The sequence below is a fragment of the Mustela nivalis genome, assembly GCF_964662115.1.
Source record: "Mustela nivalis genome assembly, chromosome: X".
NCBI lineage: Eukaryota > Metazoa > Chordata > Mammalia > Carnivora > Mustelidae > Mustela > Mustela nivalis.
In genome coordinates, this window is record NC_139040.1 from 132,053,771 (window position 1) to 132,071,116 (window position 17,346).

A 17,346-nucleotide genomic window follows, 5' to 3' on the forward strand; every position below is an offset into this window, starting at 1 on the left:
GCAGCAGGCCTGGACGGTTATAGAAAGTGGAGAACTTACCGTTTGAAAGCAGGGCTGTAGGTGTACGCCGTGTTACTGCTCAAGTTATAGATGAACGGCAAGTGCTTGTTGATGTCTGCCGTTGACCAGCTACTGAAGAAGCTATTCAGTAAGCCTTGATCCGCCCCTAAATGGCGAACACACACCCAAGGAGGCCCATCACGGATGGTAGAGCGCTTCAAAGAATTCAAGATGTGTTTGAAGGGCTTAACCCACCTGCATGCGGGGTCCCATTTTATTTCTTCTCTCTGTCTGCTACAATATGACCGTTTGTCTCAAAAAGGATGGATCACCCAAACCATTCATTTTAACATGCATATTCTCTCCAAAACTTTCCACCCATAACCCAAGCCATGGACAATGAACCCTCGTAGTGTCCCTCGAATTCTCAACTCTCGCAATGAATTCTATCCAGGGGCCGCAGTGCTGTATGGGCAAATCCTGGTCCTTGCCCACAGATAATTCTTCATCAGTCCTCTATTTTCTTCTACGGGACAACAATCCTAGCATTGTCCCCATCTATCCATGTCCCTTCAAGTCCAACATGAACTTCTCTTTGCTTCCCAGAGTTGTTACCTTTATTCTCTACCAGGGCTCTGCCCAACTAAGCCTTGCATCTACTTTTGTAAATAAAGTTTTATTGGAACACAGCCATGCTCATGTACGTATTGTCAATGGCCACTTTCACTCTACACCTGCACGGTTAAATATTTGCAGCAGATTTCAGAGGATCCATGATGCTGAGGAAAAAAAAAAATCTATTATCTGGTCTTCAGAGAGAGGTTTGCCTACCCTTTTCTGTTTGATCAGGATTGGGGAACCGTGCTTCCTACTCACTGAAGATATTTTCTTCTGTGGTTTTTCTCTGCTGTGTATTTGCTCACTAACTTCACTTATTCCTGTTACCCCGTCTGGTCACATTTTTCCACCATACCCTTGACTGACTTATGCCGTTGTATCTGGGGGAAGTGAGGGTAGGACAGGGGTATGGGACCAGAAACAGCCCCATCCTCTTCCACCCATTTCCAGCTTCCCATCACTCACCATCAAAGCTGCCGTGGTCTGTGGCATGTTGCAGCAAGAGGCCGTGCGTCTCCAGAGACGGTTGGAAGACAAAAACGCCACTGTTGAAGCAGTCCGGCCATCCGGGATCGGGGGCTGCAGAGAACTCTGTCCTATCAAACAGCTCATCGATATTGGCTAGCACCTGGCAAAGCAGAGCATGGGGGAACCTGTAGCACCCTTCTCTTACCTCCAGGATGCAGGTAACAAATGCAGCAGAAACTTGAGGATGGTCAATATCTAGTGATTGGAAACCTGTGCCCACTTTTCTTTCTCCCTTCCTTCCTTTCTTTCTTTCTTTTTCTTTGTTTTTCGATTTTATGTATCTATTTGACAGAGAGGAGTGGGAGAGGGAGAAGCAGGCTCCCCACTGAGCAAGGAGCCCAATGTGGGACTTGATCCCAGGACCCTGAGATCACGACATGAGCCAAAAGCAGATGCTTAACAGACTGAGCTACCCAGGTGCCCCAGTTTTTGGACTGACTCTCCTTTTCCACTTACATTCGAAAGAGAAGGGTGTGTAAGACGGCTCTCTGGTTTATTTCAAGTGATTGATGGAACACAACTTCTGAAAGTAAATTATTTTCTCAAGGTTCTTAAAATTCTCCACGGAACTCGCCTGACTGCGTATGCTCTTTAGTCTACCAAATGTGACCAACAAAGCTTGGAAAACACATGAAGGGAGAGGTTCGCAAGTCAACGTAATACATCAGCTGCCTTCTAGAACTTGCCTACTGATTACAGACCCCTCCAGCACTCACTGACTTTCCAAACTGTGCTGTTTGGAAAAAAGGAAACATGACTCCAATTGTGTTACTGGTCATATTTTCCTCTGCACCTGTCCATCTTCCTACAGAGCCCCTTTGGCACAACCAAACCCAACCAGAATGCATGCCAACACCCTGACTCCATGTTACATTTCAACGTTCCAATGGCTGTTTTGGAAAGCAGCCATCCCAAGCTCCTACACTGCAGGCCACTACCCCAACCGACAAGAGGAGGATACCTCAGCCTCAGAAGCCCGGTGTCCCAGTCCAATCCAAACTATGTAAGTCAAGATGCAATCAAGGCCAAATATTTTTTCTAATTGTTCTATTTTGTGTAGATAAGACCACGGGATTATAAAGCTCTCCTAGGGAAGGAGCATGCCTTCAAATCCGTTGGTGTCCTGGGCAGGGTCAGAGCCGGGCTAGCATTGCGTTATAGCTGATTTTGATGCACTGAATGTCAAGGCTGGTGACACCAGTGCATGTTATTTGCTGGGAATCCACACGTAAACACTAACAGCCTCCTTAAAAAGGAAAAGGCATTATCTCTGAGGGGTTTCTTATCAAGTGGAGCATCTCGTCCTCATCATACCCATGTACTCACCAGAGTATCTGCATCCAGGAAGACACACTTGCTATAATGGGTGAGGGTCCAACAGTGAAGCTTGGTGAGGGTGACCCCAAGCTCAGGCCTCTTCAGAAAGGCCAGGTGGATGTAGTCTGCACTGTCGATCAGGTTCACCTCAATTACCTCATCAAACACCTTCGAGAGGATAACCCTGGAAAGACACACACTAGGTACTAGGAGAGCAAGGGAGCATTCAACACAGGACATCCTATCCCTTCAAGATGACATCCCTTTGATACTCACACACATGAAGCATGGATCCCAAACCCCATCAAAATCACCGCAGTCTTCACGTTCAGGCTTTATTTTTCCCATGGAGTTTGCATACTTTTCACTCATACTTAAACGTTACGCACACTTGAACATCTTGACAATTGTACCCAACTGTCTTAGGTAGACTGACTCCAGTCATCCCTTAGGAAGGTAATTCTCTTTGAAAACGGCATGGGACATGGGAATGAATGTTGATCAGGCAGAAACTGACAGATGGCCACTACAATCTCCACCAGTTTTTACTTTATGTATTTAAAACCTACATTGTTAGTTGCATACAAGTTCAAGACTCAAATTTTTTGAAAGACTGTACTTTTTATCAAAATGAAACTTTATTCCTTTTTCCTTTCTCTCTCTCTCTTTTTTTTTTTTTGACTTAAATTCTACTTCATTATAGATTGGAATGTCTTGTGATGCCGAAAAATTAAGAAGGAGCCAAAAAAAGATGAGGGCATGTCAAAAGGATACAGGGAGTCAATCGGGAATTTAAATAACAAAACAAAAAACAAACAAACATAATATAAAATGGATATTCATGGGTCCATAATAATAACATAATTGAATTAATAAGTAAATGGAAAAGAAGGAGCAGCAATTTTTTAAAGAAAAATTCCAAATACAAAATGAATTAGAAATGAGGGAAACAGAAAATCACCATGAGGCTAACACCACCGTAATAATGATTGCTGACAAGGTTCACCAATGGATGCTAAAATGAATGGCTAAAGGTTTTGAAAGAAACAGCATATTTTCATATGTTGAAAGTATCTCCTCCAAGGTGTCCATCCATTATGAAGACAAAAATCATAACCCCACCGATAATTCCTTAATGCTATGATCAAGGTTTAAATCGCCAGTAACAGAACACAAAAACATCCCATAACCTCAATCTACCACTGAAAAAATAATGGACAAATGCAAGCCCCCCCAAATTCTGTAAAACAAATGACTAGTACTCCTTAAACTGTCAAGGTCGTGACACATGAGGAAAGAAGGAGAAAAAGTCATAGATGGAAAATCACAAGGGCAGGTATAATAACTAAGTCCTGGTTGGGAACAGAATCATATACTCTCAAAGGCATCCTTTATTTTCAACACTTTGTGTTGTGATTGAAGTTGCCTCCTGTACATGTCTAGGATACGGCTGGATTTTATGTCTACTTCTCTCTCCTTTAAAAGGGGTTTTAAACCCGTTTACCTTTAGTATGATCATTGATATATTCGAGCGGAGTCCCCTCCTTTTTTTTTTTAATGTGTATCAGAGTCTCTTCTTCTTTCTAATCCTTTCCCACCATCCACTGCAGGGATAACATTTTTTCCCACATTCCATGCATTTTCCATTAATGCTTGGGAAGTTGTACATATCCTTTCTAGTCTTCTAATGGTTACCACCCTCGTATTTTGACACACATTATTTAAAGCTTATATTCTCTACTGAATGTCAAGACAGCATCTCTATCTTCACCCCAGATGAGACAGGAACTTCAGCCTAGGTTCACGTCTGCCCCTCGGCCCCCCTCATTCATCTCTGCGCGGAGTGCAAATTCCAGATTATTTTCATAACTGTGCCTCAACACAGTTACAATTAACTTTGAGTTTGACTCATATCATTGGCTTAGTGTTAGGTCTTTATTGTAAGTTTTTCTTCCTTCGATTTACAATTCAGTGTGCTTGAGGATATGCTCAAGTAATTCTGTTCCCAAACATCATCCAGGGGTAAAATCTTCAAGCTTTTATGTATGTGGAACATCTTTCTTTAATTTGCTTTTGAATTGTCCAGATTTGGCTGGATACAGATTTGGCTGGATACAGCAAAATTATTTTGCCCCCCTGGGAGGATGGTGGGGGGAGGGGTGAAACAGGTGAGAGGGATTAAGAGGTACAGACTTCCCATTATAAAGGGAGTAAGTCACAGAGGTGAAGAGTACAGCCCAGGGGATGTAGAAATAATACCGTCAAAAATCTGTACAGTGATCCTACCTATTTTGGTGAGCATTCTATAATGCACAGAACATCAAATCACTGTGCCACACACTGGAAACTAATGTACTACGCTACATCAACTATACTTCTGTAGACAGACACATGAGATTCCTTTGCCCAGAAAATCCAAGACATCCACTCTCTCAACCTGACCGACGCTGAAATGCTTTTAGCACCTTCCTCTGCTCTTGGTGCTCTGTTAACACCACCCCTGGGTATCGACATGTGTGTCCGCTCATTCTGCTCGACACTCAAGGGACAGCATTCTCAGAGCCGAAATAGGAGAGGAGTTAATTCCTACAATTTGTTCTCTCTCTTTCACTCCTTTTGAAACTTCCATTAGGAAGCAGATGTTGGTGCTTCCGGGATCTATCTGTTATATCCTGTACCAGCTTGTATCTTATATTTTTTCGATGCTTTTTCATCAAATGCTATTAAAAGTACCTACATCTCTGAGAAAGCACTATCTCATCGCCAAGGTTCCCTTGCTTTTAACCCAGTTATTTATGGAATTTATGGCATCCTTAGGGTTGTATAAAGATCCTGGAGCGAGGGCGGGGAGGGTGGAAGGCAAAAAAATATCACTCCATGTTGCTACAAATAGACTGTGATGTATGTCCCCAAATCCCTTTGTTCAGCTCTGCCCGTTTTCTCAAAATAAGTGCCTGCGCTGGGAATGAAATCTCAAGACTATAATTTGAAGCTTTTTGCAGAAAGATTACCCCACTCTGCCCTTGGGCCACACAGCCTGGAAAAACAGAGTGGTGGTCCTCATACCCACACCCTTGGTCACTTTCAGTCACCAGTCACTATTTGTCACTGAACCACAGGGCACTGTTCCTCAGCTCTCCCAGTGATTACAAAGTATGTAATGTGTCCTATAAATGCTAACTCGTTCTATAATCCTGAACCTTCCCAAGATTCCTGGATGTTTCTGAATATTTTACAGTTCATCTTGAGTGGACCAGGAGACTGAAGAAAGTCGGTGTGGAGAGCTTTTATGGACCCTGAGGAGACAGGAATGGAGGAAAGTCGTGTGTTCTTCTGGAGTCCTTTTGGTTTTATCAGGACCGTTCTATGAAAAAAGTATGACTTCCTCCAATCACCAGGGTGACTGACGGGCCAGCAGGCAACCAAGAAAGACCCCGTGTTTCCCATCTTGGTCCCTCAGGACAGCATCCCCTGCTCTGCGTCTGCTGGAGCCTCCGGTCTGACTCTGAAGGTCAGGCATCTGGACAAAGGGATGCGTTTCTCTCTAGGGACCAAAGAGCTCATCTTTGGCAAGAGGAAATATACTGTGAAGATTGATTAAGTTGAAACACTTTGGAGAGAATGGGTTTTAGCCAATTTGCTTCTAGTCTAATGAAGTCATTTGATGTCAAAGACAAAGGTCTGTCCTCCAAAACACCAACATTTACAAAGACAGCTGACAACCTAGCTGGTCATACATATCCCCCATAGACCTACTGATGGTTCATACCCTCCACCATTGTGAGATCCATCATCCATTTGTGACGCTCGGTTTTAAGACTTCTTTGGCTATTACTTAGACCAATAAGCCTCCTCCCCATGATAGATTTTGTAAAGGTGTACCTTAGTTGATTTGTTTGATCATTTACTTTTACACATAGTATTTCTGACCTATAGAGGTCCTGGTGGCCTCTTCTGCTTTCATTTAAGACAGTTTCCCCACATTCAGATGAATGAATCCATCTTTGAGATGAATGACCCACCTATGGCAAGGTCTGGAGACACTGGTTGTGGATGGTGATCCTACCAATATAAGGTGGGTGGAGACCAGGGACACTGCTCCACACCCTCCAGTGCCCAGGATGTCCCAACTCAGAGAGCGATCCAAACGCACATGTCAATACTGCCCAGGCTGAGACACCCTGATTTACTGACTTCTAAGATTTTTCTATCCTTAAAAATTTTTACCTTTACACTCATCATCTACCTGAATTCATCTTGGTACACATGGATGTGCTGAATTATACAGAGGTCATGAACTGTCTTCCTTAGGGCACCATTTATTTTTCTATGATATACCTCGCATGGTCTTCCTACTCTTATGTATGTCAAGCCTTTTCTCATCTACATGTAAAACACAACCAAACCTGTAAATCAAGTTTGGGTATCAAGATTAGGATGGTTTCTTAAAATAAATGAACACATTCTTTTTTTTTTTTTTTTTTTGCTCCCTCGGCTCTGAGATAGCTCCTATCTCATGGAAATCCATTCATTGGACCCAACCTAACAGAACGTTCTTTATAACTTGCCCCGGCTCAGAACCTTCTACTAGATAAGCCTTTGATAGCATTCTCTGCTTTCTACCCTGGGGTACTGGTGAGCAGTCTTTTCTATGCCTTCTAGTATCAATGCAGGGTCATCTGAGTTTCCCTACAAGAATCGTGTATTTCATCAGTCTCACCAGCAAAGTGCTCTGTGTCCTATTTGCTTTTAAAATCGAAGTTGCTTGCAAATTACTACTTTTTCACTTTAACTCTGGATACTTGTGTTTTCTGTCATCTTAATTTACTCTTAGATAATCCAACATTTGGACTTGTTTCCTGTTCCCCGTTTTCAGTTTTTATGAATCTCTTCTCTCTTGACTTATGTATTTTTTGTTTAATTTAATTTTTTTTCTGACTGGATAATTTCTTTACTGATTTTAATTTTTTATTTTTTGTTTAATTTAATTTTTTCCCAACTAGATAATTTCTTTACTAATTTTAATTTTTAAATTGTTTGCTTTCTGTATTTTTTGTTTGTTTTAGTGTAAGATTTTTTTGACCTCGATAATTTATTTCTTCGCTGATTTTAAAGTTTCTCTCTGGAATGCTTCTAGTTTTCCCCTTTGGTTTCTAGAGGTAGCATTCATATTGCGAATATTTTTTTTTTTTTAAAGCACCATAGAATTCAAGGTTTGATTTGTTCACTTATGAAGTGTTTAGCAATTTCTGATTTAAAATGTCCAAGGGTAATGCTGGTTTTAAATTCAGCTTGCCATTAATGTCTAGTTTTATTACAGTAAAGTCAAAGACTATAACTTTCAATTCCTCCTCCAAGTGACACATTAAATGCCTCCTCGTACTGAGAGTAGAAAATCAATTTTTCTAAGTGGTCCATGCTGGTGAGAACAAAGATTACCATTTACATAATGCATAACATTTAAGAGATACCTCATGCATTATTCATTAGATCAATTTACTCACGTGTCTGCCTCATTTGTGAGTTAAACACTAGGAAAACTATAAAAATACTCTCCCTCTTCTGTTCTTTGTGTTTGCTTGTTATCAAATAGTGTTTTTAAATATGCTTTATATGGTGATTGTTGGGGCACCAAGGATCTTGAGCAGTGTATCTGAAATGTGAATTCTACTCTTTATTATGTAGGGTTCCTTGTCTGGGCTGTTACACTTAGAAAACTGTACGACTGTTTCTGCTTTTCCTTTCTTCTACGTGTGACCTGATAACTCTGTCCATCATTTATTGGAGAACTATACCAGATAGAGGCCATGGGTGGGGGATGGGTTAAGGAGGTGATGGGGATAAGGTGTGGGGGGGTCACTTGTCATGATGAACACCGGGTGATGTTTCGAAATCCTAAATCACTATATTGTGCACTTGAAACCAATATTGGACTGTAAGTTAACTAACTGGAATTTAAATCAAAACTTAAGGGGTGCCTGGGTGACTCAGTGGGTTAAGCCTCTGCCTTCGGCTCAGGTCATGATCTCAGGGTCCTGGGATCAAGTCCCGCATTGAGCTCTCTGTTCAGCAGGGAGCCTGCTTCCTCCGCTCTCTCTGTCTGCCTCTCTGCCTACTTGTGATCTCTGTCAAATAAATAAATTTAAAAGAAATATAAAAAAAAACTTGATCGAAAATACACACATCAGATACATGGGTCCTTCTAAAATGTGCATAGTTTAGTAAATAAAATGTGCATAGTTTAGTAAATATATTTAGGATGATTATTTACCCTCAATACCAGGTTTTCTTACTCACTTATTTATCCTTTCTGAAAGATCTTTCTCATTAAGTTGTGGTTTTTGATACAATGTTCACCCAGCAGACGACAATTTTTTTTTTCTTTTAATAGCAAAATCCGTAAACACCTACATGCTTGAGAATCACTTCTGATCAACTGCTAATAACAGATAAACTTGCCCAGATGGCTTATTGGATGTATCCAGAAATCCTTATCACCGCAACCTTAGAAAATCGTCAGTACACACACATCTACATTTACGGTCTTTATTTGCTTTGCTCCCCTCTGGTGATACCCATTTTTTTTCTGGTGTTTCTTCACCATGGGGAATTTTTTTCATATAGGTCCTTGTTTCCAAGCCAGTTTCATTTGCTATCAGCTTGGGAGCAGACTCCGCTCTGTTTTAAAGCTTCCTACTCTACACACTTCTGCTCAAATAGTGGGAAGCCACTGACATTTCCCACATCAATGACTCTCACAGTCTGCAGGGAAGGTGGCATGGAATGGGGTCTCTATAAAGTCTAGTTTTGTAGCAATTTTTATTTGCTGTTAACATTTCCTCAGCTCACTGCTGGAACCCTTTCGACTCAGCCCACCCTAGCAGTTCCATGTGTATCGACAAGTCTCTACTTCCATGAATTTTATTAAAAGTGCCCCTTGGATCTTTTCCAAAGTCCTTATGTTCCACGCACTAACTTTTTTCATGATGCATCTCTCCCTGAACTTGAGTATGTTGTCCCCGCCTTCACCTGGAGAAACATTTTGTCTGCTCGGTCTTGATTTAAATTCTTCTCCGCCTTCACCTTGACAAAAAGTGGGCTGATGCTTCATCAAGGAGCGGGTGAGTTCTCATTGCTTCAGACTACCTAGTCCGAATAAGAACTGGCCTTTCAGATCTCAGCCCTGAGAGCTGGCCAAGCAAACCTGACATCACTTGTTTAATGATGTAGGGAGGGACAGAGCAGGAAACCCCTCCACGGCCCATGTCTTTGCACTGAGGAATGAATCCTCTGTGACTACTACAACCAGACTGAATTCCAGCTCCGGCCCCAGCTCCCTTTCCTGGTGTCCCCTGCTAAGTGGGACAACCCCTTCCCAGAGCGGGCCATGCCAGAGATGAGCTCATACCAGAGATGAGCCCATGCACACTTTTCCAGGCTTCTGCAAACTCTGGGCCTCCCCATGCCCTCAAATGCTGCTCATGCAGAGCCTGACTCATCTGCCAACCCAACTTTACGAAGGTGTCCTCTAACCTTCCTCTCCTGCCTTCAAGGCTCACCCCACCCATGAAAACCGCAGCCCTGTGCACACCGCCCACAGCCAAGACAAACTGGAAGAACCTCATGCCCACGCGTCTATCACTAAACACTTTCATCATTCTTTACGTTTGCCCTTGGCCAAGAGGAAGTTCTTCCATATTGCAGGCATCCGGACCATGCCCCAAATTCATGAAACTCTGTTCCTACAGCAGCTCCCTTCAAAAGAAGTCTCCATGCACATGCTCCATCCAGATGACGTCCGTCACCTGGGAGCATCCAGAAGGAACAAATGGTCTCCCTAGTGAACTAGTGCCACTTAGGATACTGTGGGGACACCACCGTCCATGTGTCTACAGATGGGAACAAACCCACACTCGGGCTGGAATGCACAACCCACTCTACAGAACTAGGGTGCCAACAAGCTCAGGTGTCCACATTTGCAAGCACATGCTCAAGGACCTATAGGCATCCACCCTGTCAACCTAACCATGGACTCATCCTTGACCTCCCATCTCAAGCCCTGCATGGCCATCTCAAGACATGGCATTCAGCCATTGTGAGAAACTCAGGGCATGTGCTCACCACCACAGAACAGCTTTGCACATGGCACAGCCCCGTGCAGGAACATCCACTCATCTTCCCAGGGAACACTGCACACGGGGACGGAGATGCACAAGGACACAGAAACCCATTCTGCACATGCAAGATTCTGCAGAACTCCACGTGACCTGCTCCAACTTCCAACCTTAAAACTCTCACCTCCTCTACAACACTTGCTTCCTTTGGTGATGAACTGAGTGGACTTAGCATCAAATGCCCACTGAGTCAGCGGAAATTCCAGACCCACCAACGCTTCTGGGGACCTCCGAGAGCCACAGGAACCAGTCAGGCACCGGAGCATCTCCCCGACTTACCTGAGCAGACTGGACACCTGTGGGGTGATGAGCACCACCAGTTTCCTGGTCGCACGCTGGTTCCTCAGGGACTGTCCCAGGACCAGCGCGCCCTGGCAGTAGACGTCATTGGTGGCCAGAGTCACGAACGCCTGGTCAGACACTGCGGATATGGACAAAGACACCACAGTCACGAGCCTGGTGGAAATCAGGAGGTGGCAGGGTGGGTGGTCACCCCTTTCTGAAGCTTCACCAGCTGAATTAAGTAACTGCTCTATAGTTTACCAATGTTTATGGAAACACTTTACCGATGTCCTTCCTGCCCCCTCCCTACCCCCCTGTCCCCCTCCCTTCTTTCTTCCTTTCCTTTCTTCCTTCCATTTTTAGTAATCTCTCTGCCCAACATAGGGCTTGAACTCATGACTCTGAGATCAAGACTCTGAACCACTCAGGCACCCCCCACATCTTTCACTTTGAAAACACACAAACACACACAGAAACACACCGACGGCGTAAGGAGCCTGCGAGTGATGCCTTATTTTTCTCTGCATTCGAGTGTAAAAAAAAAAAACTCACCCCAAACACCTGCATCTGAGACACAAACAAATCAAAACCTGTAAGCAACTGCCCAAGTATCTGAAGTAGGATCCAGACGCCGGCCCAACTCAGAACAAAACAAAACAGCAACACAACATGATGCCCAGTTTCACAGGTTCTCACTCGGAGAGGACAAAATGCAAACAGGGGATCCAACTGACCACAATTTCCAGTCTAAGCGCATCCTTGCGGTGGTGGTAGCTTTCATGGGGACTTCCAACCGGCTTAATTCCTGCTCCTCCGGGAGCGTGTTGCCGGGAGAGAGACAGCAGTTTAAAGAAATCTGGTGCAGGCTCCCGTGCTGTGTGCAGAAATTAAAATTCGCAGCACGCACTGCGGGGTGAGAACACACAGACCTCGCTTCTCAAAGAGTGGAGCGTCCTCCCCTCTCCGGGCCAGCAGCTCCGCAAGCGGGGCCCAGAGGACTGGCGTTCTCACTAAATATAACGTGACAAATGCAAACTTCTGAGGCCCCCTTTCCAGAATGGGGGGCCACCTCCTTGACCTTCTACATTCCACAGGGGTAAATCCCAAAATGCGCCTGTTACAACAGGCTCCTGTCTCCCTGTTCTTGCTGCTCCTGCTGCTGCTGCTTTCCCAAATTAAGAAGGGTCTGTGAACTCCTGGCCTCTCCACCGTGAGTTGTGGGTTATTCTCAGAGAGTAAAGTTCCAAACTCAACTTTGCAGCTCCCCAGAGTATGTACGTATATATGTATCTGCCTGTCTACCCATCTATCCATCCATCATATCTATTATCTATCCAACCATTTATCCATCCATCTATCCATTCTTATGTCTGCCTATTTACCATTCATCCATCCATCAGTCCATCCATCCATTCATCTATCTACAATTTATCATCCATCTATCCATCCATCATGTCTATCTATCCATCCACGTATCCATCCATCCATCCATCCATCCATCCATCCATCCCTGTGTCCTTCTAGGTATCTATCATCCATCCATCCATCCATCTTTCCATCTATCCATCCATCCCTGTGTCTATCTATCCATCATCCATATATCTATCCATCTATCCATCCATCCATCCATCCATCCAACCATCCACCCATCCATCATGTCTATCTATCCAAGTATCCATCCATCTATCCATCCATTCCTATGTCTGTCTATGTATCTATCATCCATCCAACCATCCATCCATCCATCCATCCATCTATCCAACCACCCATCCATCCAACCATCCATCCATCCATCCATCCATCCATCTTTCCATCTATCCATCCATCATCCATCTATCCATCCATCCATCCATATGTCTATCTATCCATCTATACATCCATCCATCTATCTACCTATCCATTCATCATATCTATCTGTCATCAATCTATCCATCTATCATAGCTATCTATCCATCCATCCATCCATCCATCCATCCATCCATCATATCTCTCAATCCATCTATCCATCTTATCTATCATATATCTATCCACCTGTATCGATGAGATGTTTGAGGGGCAGGAGACACCCCCTATGGACATATCTGAGACATGGGAACAAAGACTGGGGTCCTCTAGAGACCTCAGGGTGACAACAGAGTCCCATGTCCAGAACAGACCACCCTATGTCGGGATGATTGACCAGACAAGAGGAAGGTGCAGCTGCACTAGCTCAAGGGAAAGTACTAGACAGAATATAACACAAAGAGCAAAGTCACCAAAATTGGTTAATGCATACACTGGTTTTGCTGCATTTTGGTAAGGACATAAATGTAACTGCTGTAATCAGAAATATGGGTATATTTGGAGATGGGGTCTTGAAAGAGGTAAACTGAGGTCACTAGCGTGAGTCCTGATCTGCCAAGATTGGGGTCCTTAGGAACACAGACATACACACAAAGGGATGACCACGTGAGGACATGGGGAGAACGTGGTATCTACACACGAAGCAGAAAGACCTCAGGGGGAATCCGCCTCAGCCCCACCTGGATCTAGGACTCCCAACCTCAGCCCCACATGGATCTCAGATTCCCAGCTTCTAGGACTGGGAGGAAAAAAATATATACTCTTTAAGGCATTCTATCTGGGGGATTTGCTACGGCAGCCCTAGGACCCTAATAAATTGGGGCATTAAACTCGGGAAGCAGACCCAGTAATGCCACACCCACACTAGAAAAAATAGCAGAGCAATCACCTGGTTACCCTCTCGGGCTCCATTTCTATCACTGTAACTTGCTACATATTTCTTATGTCAACAATTCAAACTGGATCCTCCTCAAAGAAAAATAAAATTCACAACCCATCTTGGTTGGATATTTCTAAAGAGAACATCGAGGTCCTTCTGAATGGAAGGTAATAGGAAGACATGAAAAGTACCCAACTAGATTATTCCTCCTCCTTAATCCTCTCAAGATCACTAAGGAAACCGCAATCCAATTGTCGGGGTCTGTTTTGACTCAACCATGGTTGATAAATATGGGCCTCCTTCCCGGGAGAGTTATCAAACCAGACACCAGAACAATTAGATTTCCAACCATCTCACGTTTCAGACCTACTTTGTTTGAACATATCAGCTGCTTCCACGTGAGAAAGAGTCACGTGTGAGGCAGGGGGAAGCCGGGAGGTCCTGGGAGCAGAGCTGCTCCATGGTTCATGGAGGGGAGCACATCATCTGGGAGGGCTTTGGGGACCCCAAGTGACACACGGAGGGCTGGTATTTGTCCTGCAGCTTCCTGATTCAATGAGACTCCTTTAGACACATCTCTTGTGGGCCCCATCTCACATCATGATTTGCAGGATGGACAGAGATAGTGCTGGGTCTACAGAAGGCATAAACTCTGTCCTTAGGATAGAAGGATTCATGGTCCTGTCAACAGGGTGACACCAGAGCACCCTGGGAGAGCAGACCCCCCTCTCTTCAGCGACCCCAACACACAAAATCACGCTCTGCAAGGAAGACGTGCCCATCTGAAGGCTGGCCATCAGGGCCCCACGCCTGATGTTGTGAGATCCCTCAAAGAGAAGAGCCACCGTTAGAGGCACAAAGACAGACCAGTGGATTTTAAGGTAACAGGATGGAAATTCATTAACAGGTCTCCAGGGGCCACACGGTCTTGCTTTTAAGAAGTTACCAATGACCAAGTCTCATGGTGGCATCAAAGAACCTCCGTGACTGTCCCAGGACGTAATTAGAGTCCGCTGTCCCCCAACATGGCGCCAGGGTGGGGACTCGGGGAAACACAAAACACGAGTGGCTGTACTCCAAGCAATGATTTAAGAAAAAAAAAATTAATATTCTCTCAACATGAAGTTCCACCCAAAGAATGTGGTGACTGAGAGTTTCAAACAAATCTGGGAGAAAGGTTCATTTTTATCCATTTCTGGTCCTTGTGCATCTTCCACTCGCTCCATTTTTCTATCCACCCTCCACCCTCCCCAAAATAACACGGCCAGCTTCCCCCTCCGTCCCTGCCCTTTTACTCAAAGGTGGTTTTTGTTCCCCAAATACCCACGTCAGGTCTTCGAGCACATTCCAAGGCTAATGGAGATGCGTCCAAAGGTTGCTCATTGAATGCTGCCATTATACAGACCCTCGCGGGTTTGGGGGAGGAAAGTGGTTTTCGTTCTGGGGACCTGCAAACGGCTCCCGGGAACAGAGAAACCCGTTCTGCTTCTCCTCCGGGTAGATTCCTACAGCGGGAACCACAGGAAACCATGCCTCGGGGCCCGCCTCAACCATTTTCCTCTCTGAGGCCAGACAGGGAGAGGGCAGTCTGGAAACTGCTCCGTGATTTTACCAGATTGCTCCTCTGAGACAAAGTTACCTGTTGTTTAAGAAAAAAGTGTGTGTGTGAGGGGGCTCATGGATGGTCATGTGTGGTCTGGGGCAAGGTGGAGGTCTTCTTGATAAAAACAGAACATGTCTCTCTCTTACGGGTTAAGGCCACAATCCCATTATGTAATTTCTAGCCCTCTGAACTGTCCACATCGGATGTCCACAAGCCCCCTGGAAAGGCAGGTGCGTAGGAGTGAATCTGATCCTTGGTGGGGGCCAGCCCTTGCCGTAAGCCCCAGCCCTGTGGCCATCCCTAGCCCACTGCCCTGCTGGCGGGGTGGGGTGAGGGGAGTTAACTCCATTTTACTGGAATAACGAAGTGTGCCTGTGGTCTGAACTTGGGAAACCCCAAAGGCACTGTGTTCCTAAACTTTTAGGGACATGAGCTTCCTATCTGTCTACCAGTAGGTCAGAAAAGCACTCAGTGAAATTTTGTACTCCAGAAACAAGCCCATTTAAAGTCCTAACGCTGCGTTTTACAGAAGGGAAATTCAGGAATCTGGAGCCCTCCCCCCCCCCCCCCCCGCCCCCCGACCAGGCTATAAATGGACCCCTCCAGGCGGGTGAGACTCAGCCCTTCTCCATCTGCGCCTGGCAGGGCCAGTCTCTGCAAACCCAGGGACACGCTGGGGAGGCACTGGGGAGAGGGGCTTCGGGGTGATTGTGCAGGCAAAGGCGGGGGTGGGGGGTTCTCCCCAGAGCAGATGTATCTCACAGGGACCAGTCGGAACAGGGAGGCTGGACAGAAGGCGTTTGCAGACTCACCCGGCATGGTTTAGGCACAGTGGGGCCGCCGTGCGCCTGGGCTCTCTTGGGCGTGGTGGGTGAACTCTGCCGCCTGAGGCAGGGCCCAGCGGAGGCGTGGTCTCCAGGGGACCCTCGCAGATTTCCAGGCCTGCAGGCGACAGCTCAGCATTCCAGACACCCATAGCTGTACCCCAACCCACAGCCCCCTTATCCGCCCCGGGTCAGCTGTGCGCCACTGAACGGAAGCCACAGCCACGACCCCCACGCCCTGCACCTCGCCCTCCGTGCTCCTGGGCAGCCTCTGCCTTACAGCTAGGCTCCCCGCGACGCCCGGTCCTTGCCCCAGAGTCCCCTGCAACCCTCTGCGCCCCGCTTGTCCTCCCTGCCCTGGGACACCCTCAGGCCCTTGCCTGCCCGGGTTTCAGAAGCGTCCCCGCTGCGCCCCCCACTTTCTCCCGGCTCTGGTTCGTCCTGGGCTCCACTTCCCGACTGCTATGGAGTCACCTGCGACTCGGCTGCGACCCGCCCCTCCTCCGCGCTCCTGGGGTCCCGAGCTCACCCCGGCCCCGCGGCCCCGTCACCTCCTTTCTCGCGAGGATCCCAGTGCGCTCCCCACCCTGCACACCTCGGCCGTGGGCGCTCGGGCAGCCCTGCGCCCCCGGGGCCGCCAGCACCACCAGGCGGCCTCCACGCCCCCGCACCCCCTGCGCGCTCCCGCAGCCCCAGCCCTCGCCACGCCCACCGTCCCGCGCCTCCCTAGCGCTCCCGCACCTCCCCGGACGCCCTCCCCAAATTGCTCCCGACCCCCCGCAACCCCTCGCCCCCCACACCTCCTGCGCGCTCCCGCGGCCTCTGGCCCGGTCGGCGCTGGGAGGGCTCCGCGGCCCGCGCCCCGCGATTGGCCGCTCGCCGGAAGCCCGGCCCCACCCCCGCTCGGCCTCCCGGGCGCGGGTCCCCCACCGAAGAGCCGCAGCCCCAGCCCGCCTCCCCCGCGCGCCGCCTGCCGCGGGTCCCGCGGCCGGGAGGGAGCCGTACTGGGCCCGCGGCCGCCTTCCGATCCCGCGCCCCGCCCCTGCCCCCCGCGGCCCCCTCCCCGCGGAATCCGAGAGCCCGAGGTGTCGAGGTTGGGACATTTAACCTTTACCCAGCCCGTTCCAGGGTAAATGTTTGCAGTGGCCCCGTAGCCTGGGCCCAAGGCCAGCCGGCTGCGCTGGAGAGGCCACGCTGGGAAACCTACCCGCAGGGACCGCGGCGCACTGGATCGTACACCCTCCCGGGGTGGGCGAAGGAAAGAGTCAGGCACCGGCG

At 47.1% G+C, this 17,346-nt stretch overlaps 1 protein-coding gene across 8 annotated transcripts in view; it reads right to left on the reverse strand.

The window, feature by feature from the left end:
- LOC309856505 (glycogenin-2-like) overlaps positions 1-17,346 on the reverse strand; it is a 36,519-nt gene extending 19,173 nt beyond the window's left edge. For 3 of the 8 annotated variants that reach the window (XM_082717793.1, XM_082717792.1, XM_082717786.1), the window contains exons 1-6: positions 16,869-16,971; positions 16,057-16,186; positions 10,917-11,058; positions 2,473-2,647; positions 1,084-1,246; positions 40-166 (exon numbers count right to left, since the gene is read on the reverse strand). In XM_082717793.1, the coding sequence (XP_082573919.1) occupies positions 40-166; positions 1,084-1,246; positions 2,473-2,647; positions 10,917-11,058; positions 16,057-16,063 (614 nt within the window). In that variant the 5' untranslated portion in view covers positions 16,064-16,186; positions 16,869-16,971. Of the gene's footprint in view, positions 1-39; positions 167-1,083; positions 1,247-2,472; positions 2,648-10,916; positions 11,059-16,056; positions 16,187-16,448; positions 16,525-16,619; positions 16,690-16,868; positions 16,972-16,998; positions 17,152-17,275 lie in introns of those variants that run through there. The other 5 variants (XM_082717787.1, XM_082717788.1, XM_082717790.1 and 2 more) reach the window with 5 other exon arrangements.